Raw genomic sequence first — 8161 nt, forward strand, 5'->3', positions numbered from 1 at the left:
TATTAAACTCAAATGTTGGGTTTATTAAATATTAAATTTTGGAAGTGATAAAAATTCAATGAGTTGAATTTATAATTTAAATAATAAATTCAAATGTTGAATTTATAATGTATTTAATTTATTAAGCTCAAAAGTTGAGTTTATTAATTAATAAATTAAATAAGGTGGGTATGTTTAATGGGCTTGTAAGAGTACAAGTCCATCGTAATAAATAATTAAAGTTTTAATAGGCTTTGATTAAATTAATTAAACTAGTTGGACTAGCCCAATTAATTAAATCAAGCCCATTAATGTTAATTATGTCATTAGGCTATTATTTAATTATAAATAACACATGTTTAGAAAAAAAACCCTAGCCTCCACCACATGATTTACGTGACTCCAACTTTCAAAAGAAAAAAAAATTGGCCTCTTTGGTTTTTCTTTCCAAGGTTGAGCCGCCTCTCGTTTTAGTCTCCAACGTAAAATCTCTTCCAAATTTTCTAGTGCAATTTGGAAGAGGAACATACCATCCAGTCGTGGACTTGATAGGAAGATTTCATCGAAGAAAGTTCGTAGGGAATCAACAAGAGCTAATCCGTTTATACCGGATTAGTTGGAGTCCAGTGATTTAATTCACAAAGGTATAATTTTTAAACATCATATGCATGTTTAATTCCTGAAAACCATACGAGTGTCCAAAAGAATTATTTTGTTTTCAAAATAAAATAAAAATTTTAAACTTCCCCTGCGTTTGGGCACGTAGAAAACCGAGATCCAACAAATAACTACTGAATTTAAATTTGGGTTTAGAAAACATTTGATATATGAGCATGCAGAAGAGATCAAGTACGTACTTGAAACTGGGGATCACGCAGTATCAGATAATATTCAGCAGCCAGCTTGTTCAAAGAACTGATGAGTGTCTCCGGCACGAAGATTCCTCCATACCTCCCGAATTTTCCCGTACTAAACGAAGTCTCTTCCGTTCGATCAATTAGATGGAGAACCTCCGATGTTCTCGATGCTGTCAAAAGCTCCCGGCGATTACGTTCCGTTGAAGTCCCTCTATCTTGGTTAAATATTAAAGAGCAGAGAGTCGGAGCTCTGTTAGTTGTAAGCATATGGGATGGAAAGATTGAGTTACTCGGTGAGAACTCAGGCTTATGAAACGAAAGGTTATTTGCATATTGGACTTGGTTGAGGCAATTGGTGGAAGCCATTTTTAAATTTACTTTTGGTCTCAAGTGCTTATTAGAGCTATGGATTTGAAGATGGTAATTTATAGCAGGCAAGCAACCCTCTCTACCACATTAAGCACACGATTTAATTGCATCATTAAATCATTTTGACTTGAGGAGCAGCTATATTTTCAGATAATTTTCTACTTGAGGATTAAATATTTACAAAGATCAAGATATTTTCGTTAGAATGATGTGGTTAATTAAGACAACAAAAATTTGTTGACTACAAATTGGTTCAACATATTCATTTTTTTGCCGCCTTATATATATGTGAGATCATGAACTAGAGGCTCGACCCGTTGCAATTTTGAAGGACCTGATGACGTACCTCGTCCGGTCTAAATATAAACTCACTATAATTTCTTTGTGGTAAAAATATAAGATTTTAAATGAGTTTATAATGAGATGTAATTGACTCATATGACAATTTATATTAATAAATTTAGTAAACGAAAACGGATACGAAATAATTGCTATAGAAGTTTCATCGTGCAAACGCATAGGCGCGGACCTGAGCTCGAGACAAGACACTCATACCCACCCCGACACACACCCGAAAATTAACGGGTTCTACCCATCAAAAAATTATATGTTTAATAAAAAATATTATATAATATATTTTCAATAAAATAATAAAGACGGTAATTTTATGCAATCAGATAATTTATTTAAATATCATAAAATATGAATTGGATATTAAAATAAATATAAATCATAAAATTCCATATAAAATAAACTTTTCAAAAAAGAGTGAATTAATATAATTATAATTGAGAATATATTTATTCTAATAAAAAATCTAAATGGGTCGGTATGGACTGATGCTTTGAATATTCATTAATTACTCATATCAATTTAACATTAGCCAAATCCGACTCAAACAAGCTAGATTATGGGTACATAATCTATATATGAGTATGTCTTTTGTAAGACGGTCTCACGAATCTTTATCTGTGAGACGGGTCAACCCTATCGATATTCACAATAAAAAGTAATTCTCTTAGCATAAAAAGTAATATTTTTTCATGGATGATCCAAATAAGATATCTGTCTCACAAAATAAGACTCATGAGACCGTCTCACACAAGTTTTTGTCTGAATCTATATACATAAACTGGGGAAATAAAATAATGATTATCATGAAGAGGTACTACAACTCAATTTCACAGCCCTAATATCTCTCTTCACCGGACACGTAGAGAATCTCGATTCCCATCCCTGATATTCTATGCTACTCCAGGTGAGGGGCTCTCATCCTCAATGCTTGCTTGACACGTGATACATAGTATTTTTTAATTATTTTCTATCTTTGTTTTTTTAGCCACACATACTCAATTTTTATGAGTAAATTATCAAAAAATTCTAAATTTAAGTTTCAATTTAAGTTTTATTAAGATCTAAAACTATAATTTGAATTCTTCAATTTTGATAAAATGATCAAACATATAATTGATGTTATTACTGGGTCAGAAATAGTATCAGAACTGAAGTAAAATTATTTCAAACATACTATATTATTATTATCGTGTGATTAAATGTTTGAGGATGATATTTTCTCAAAAAATTATCGATACGAAAATATATTCGAGATTAAATATTTACATGATTTATTTCAACACTTTGGAATATTTACAAAAAGAGTTAACCAATGGTAGACACCAGGTGGGAAGAAGAACACATGATTTATTTCAACACTTTGGAATATTTACAAAAAGAGTTAACCAATTTTAATCAATACTATGGTCAACTTATGACTCAAAGTAATAGGTTCCTAGAAATAATCTCAGATTCCTCTAAACTCTCCGAAAATCTTAGAGAGATCTATAAAATGGTGCATAATTATGACAGTCAGATATATTATGTCCACATAATATCGAGGAAACCCTTTAAAAACAAGAAGAAATTCTTGGAACATTAAATGATATTCAAATAAGAATCTGAACTCTAGAACAACAACCAAGTTCTAGTAAAAGATCTCGGAAGAAAAGTTACCACCATATTTTAGTATTGGACCCTTTTTGCACTAAAGAGGGAAGACAAAGGTAATGCCAAAATCTTTAACCGACGAAGAAAAAATGATCAATCTAAAACTCTCTCATAAAATAAAATAAGGTAATGAAAACTACAGAAAAGATTGGTCTAGAAGATCTTCAAGATCTTGTAGAGTGTTTTGCGAATCTCAAGGTTGTACATCTAAATATGAATACAATAGGAGGCGAACCTTTCTCAATAACTTGGTCCCATGAACCACCAAGTGAAAGTGTGGGATCTCATAATACAAATATGAGAGGACCCCAAACATATTTTCAAGTAGGTGAAGAAGCACATTTAGCGGGAACAAGGTCAAAGAGAAATCAAATTCTCTTGCACAAAACACCTTATGGGAAGTCTGTTTTAGAACCAATTACATCTTTATGAGGTTATGCTTAACATTGATGTACTGGATTTCAAAAACAGGGAAGATCTCATAGATGACTGGACATCCACTATGAGGATCACATCATACACATTTGATATCAACAAATAAGAATTCATTAAAATTTTAGAAAGAAGTCTGATGGGATGAATTAAAATCGCTTGGTCCATGAATTCGGCAGAAACAAAGAGTCAGTCTTTGCTGAATAATCTCTTAGTGAGATGGCTGGGAAAACTGCTACCCTATTTAAACCATAATTTATAGGGTTATATTATTTTAATATTCAAGACACAGATAAGAAAATAAATATACTCAAGTTTTGTATAATCTTGAATTACATGACAGTTGTTTGGTGGATGAATACATTATAATATTTACTAAATATGGATGGAATTCGGGGGTCGAAGAAAATATAGCAATGCAAATTTTCTTCGCCAAAATGCCAAGTCCCTCGAGAGAAATTCTAATTAGGGATCCCAGGTAATCCAAATACTTTGGCACGAAAGGCCTCTTTTCTCAAAGAAAAATTGGCAGGTCATATGACAACATTACAAAAGAATTACAAACAATTAAAGGTTATTAATAAACATACTCTTTTATGTGTAAAAAAAATTATCTTCCAGCAGTCATTGGAAGTAAGCCACAAGAGCATAAAATAGAGGTCTTTGGATCTCATCCTTAATGTAGAAGGAAAAGAAATGGAAGTCGTTATTGAAAACCAATAACAATATGATTTAGAAAAAATTTCAGATATTACAAATTTGGGCGAAGAAGTGGACCATCAAGAAGTAATGTAACGTCCCGAAAATTTGAAGGTCCACGTGAACCACATGGATGCAAGTTATTAAATTTTTTTAGTATTTTATTAAATTGTTTTAAAGTATTAAATGCATGTTTATTTCATTAATTTGTGTTTTAATGCATGGTTTATTTAAAGTTCATGCATAATGGCTTTTAGATATATTTCGTGCTCGATCGATATCTTGAGTCTTCGGGTGAAATTTCGGTGTCTCAAAACCCGTCGCCCTTTGTTATTTAAAATTCTCCGACTTATTGGTTGGTTTTCTGGAATGTGTTCAACATATGATTTGTAGAACTCTCTGTTATAATCAATTCGATATCAAATTCGTAATTTTTTGAGAATAAATGTGGGAGATATGATTTTTTTCTCGTAAAGTCGCTCAAGCTGTGAAATTTCTGTGTCTCAAAACCCGTCACCCTCGGTTATTTAAAATTCTGCGGCTTATTAGTTGGTTTTCTGGAAATATGTTCAACATATGATTTGTAGCACTCTCTGTTATATTCGATTCGATATCAAATTCGTAATTTTTTTTATATAAGAAACGAGGGAGATATAATTTTTATCGTTAAACCGCTCAAGCTGGAAAATTTGTGTGCTCTCTGGAGAATTTCAGCAACTTTTTGGGCTTGTTTCTAGGTCCTAAGTGGTCTGAAATAAGTGGACGGGTAATGATGTCGCTGATGTCCCCCGCCGCTCGGTACTGTGGTTATACGTAGATGGATCCATCGATAAAGCTGATACGATAGAGCTGATACGAAAGTCACAATTAATTAACTGAATTCAATTAAAATGAAAATGTATACATATATGATGACACGAGATGACATGATTTGACATGATATGATTTTACACGACACGTTTATGTTATGCTTTTTAAGTTCATGAAAGTTATGTTGAGTATGATAATTTTCGCTGCTGTGTGCCTGTATATGTACTTGTTATTCCCGGTACATGTGTGTTGAGTCTTTAGACTCACTAGGCGTGTGTGATGCAGGTGAGTTTATTGCTGAGGAGACTGGAGGTGCTAAAATCTGAGTAGGCAGCTCTGGTGCGGTAACACGACCCGAGGACCGCACTATTTTCCGCGTATTGATTTATGATCTTTTGAGAGGAATTAAACATTTTTAAATACGTTGAGGATATTACGATTTTTACTCACTTATGTTACGTTTGATGTTGGTTATTTTAAACTGCGCTAACCAAATCAATACGATTCAAATGTTATTTTGTAAATGCGAGCCTTTATAAATAAAAAAATATTTCCGCAATTTTAAAAATGAGTAGATGTTACAAGTAAGATTTGATCCCAAGCATCGAACTCATCTCGAAGCACAGGGTGTACACCAACAAAGAAAACTTTCAAAAGAGTTCAAACCCGAGCTAGTGAAATTTTTAAAGATTGTAGCTGTTGGACATGTGGAGCAAGATGTCATATTTCGACCAACTGTCCAGAAAATGACATAAAAGGATAAAAATCTTTGAAACAACTCCAGATATTGAAGAAGTGATTTATTACCAAGATCCAGTTCAAGTATACTGATTTGAAGATATTCTTTCAGAAGATAGTATATATGAAAAAGAAGAAATCTGGAGTCAAGAAGAATCCGATAAAATAAAATTAGAATCTGACTGAAGACGAGGTATTTTCACACGAAACACATGAAGATTGGTTTGGTTTTTTTTAGCCAGACAATAATATATCATAACATGATCCAAAATATCATGAGAGAAAATCATAGCCTACAGAGATATCAAGGATTATCTGCAGGAAATGTAGAAAAGTTGTTAGTAATTCTTTGCCTAAGAAACATAAAGCATCATCTAATCTATAAAGTTTCTAGAAGAGAAATGACCAGCGAAATTTATGGGAAGTTGGATGAAGATGCAATTAATTCTTTCTGAAAAAATTACGGAAGAATTGTAAAAACTTAAGATAGAAGTAGCACAAACCATGTCTTGGATTCATATCGTAGCAATCCAGAATATGATAAAACATACTTTTAAAGAAAGAATAAATTCACATATTGACATTGCTATATGCGATAAACAAATAGGTGATCTTCAAGATTCAATAATGGAAACAATATCAACGAATCTATGCGCATGAAAAATTGTAGCATTAATTTACCCAAGAATTATCTACACCCTGGCAGATCGAGATTTTAGCCAAGCTTTAATATTACATCAAAATTTCTAAGAAAATAGGCTGATAAAAGATGACAACAGACCATATTCTATTATCTATCAAATTTCATATGCTCTATCTAAAACACAACACACATAATTGTTTATTAAAAATGAGTTTATTGAAATACCATTAATATTTGAAAAATTTGCTCACACAATTTATATAGAAGAATCGAGTTTCCTTTAGTACACGAAACATATATTCAAATACAAGACAAACCGATTCTACAAAGGAATCAAAGTCTTAGACTAGATATAGGGATGTTATATGAACAATATAAAACATAATATTTTCTGCTTATATTGATTCTGGAGCTGGAATCTGTACAACAAAAAGAGGAGTGTTTCCGAAAAAATTAGAAGAAGAATTACCTTAGATTTCTGGACGAGATTTCTCTAAAATATTATTAATTTTACTTAAATAAATTAAGATGACAGAAATATTAATCGGGGGTGCTGGACAAATACCTTGGTACAAGGTGAAAACAACACCGATTAATTTTCATGATACAAGAGCAGACATTATGCTAGAAAATAATTTCTTGCAAATGTTTAAATCTTATACACGAGAAAATGAGACTAGAAGATTAATGTTTGCCACACCACATGGTCACAAAGTCATAGTCCAGAGACTAAGAGATATATTTTACGGAAAATCGTCAATCCAGTTTCACAGCGAGCGTAGTGATGCACTAGGTCAGATTTTTTTTTTTTTTGTTAAAAAATTCTTGGAGTTGATCCTTTAATTCTTTTAGCCCTGTTGGTGCCACTCGATATGGTTCCTCTAAGATTGGTGCAATACCAGGGACAAAATTAATTTCAAACTCTACCTCTCTATCAGGAATTGTGACAGGCAATTTCTCGGGGAAGACATCAAGAAATTCTTGAATAACCAGGATATCTTCTAATCTTCGAGTAGTTTCTTTACTTACATCGCTTATCGTTTCCAAGTAAATTTATTCACCACCTTTCATGGCCTTCTAGGTTTGTGATGCTGATAGGACATTTCTGTTCCTAGGATTTTCCAAGATAGACGATTTCTTCTTGTTTTGGAGCCCAATTTTTGACATTCTTCTTTTGACAGTGTACCAAGGCATGGTTCTTAGCTAACCGATCCATTCTTAGAATGACGTCGAATTACACCATATTGAGTTGAATTAGTTCGCCTTGAAGATCTGTGTATGGATGCAAATTTTGCAGCTTTGATGTGCCTTATGGGTTTCAATAATTTTAGCTGTTGTTACTCTTAAGGTTTTGCTAAGAGTTTCACATTCAAGCTTTAGTTTCTTAGATAATCTTTTAGATACAAATGAATTGGTAGCACCATAGTCAAACAATACATAGGAAGGTATTTTAATGATTAAAACAGTACTTTCCACAACTTCGTTTGTGTTGTCCGCCTCATCTTGGGTCATGGAAAAAACACGAGTGTTAGACTTGTTTTCCTTGGGTTTTTGAGTACCCACATTTGGTTTGATCTCTTTATCTTTGTTCTCAGGACACCCGCTATTCTGATGTCTTAATTCTTCGTGC

At 32.5% G+C, this 8161-nt stretch overlaps 1 protein-coding gene across 2 annotated transcripts in view; it reads right to left on the reverse strand.

Annotated features, from left to right (window-relative positions):
• The window catches only part of LOC140980312 (tryptophan synthase beta chain 1-like), a 10727-nt gene extending 9475 nt beyond the window's left edge, over positions 1-1252 (reverse strand). For both annotated transcript variants that reach the window (XM_073446079.1, XM_073446070.1), the window contains exon 1: positions 837-1252. In XM_073446079.1, coding sequence (XP_073302180.1) covers positions 837-1202 — 366 coding nt within the window. In that variant the 5' untranslated portion in view covers positions 1203-1252. The remainder of the gene's footprint in view (positions 1-836) is intronic.
• Positions 1253-8161: the final 6909 nt, after the last annotated feature.

The sequence above is a fragment of the Primulina huaijiensis genome, chromosome 1 (genome assembly GCF_012295235.1).
Source record: "Primulina huaijiensis isolate GDHJ02 chromosome 1, ASM1229523v2, whole genome shotgun sequence".
NCBI classification, from domain to species: Eukaryota; Viridiplantae; Streptophyta; class Magnoliopsida; order Lamiales; family Gesneriaceae; genus Primulina; species Primulina huaijiensis.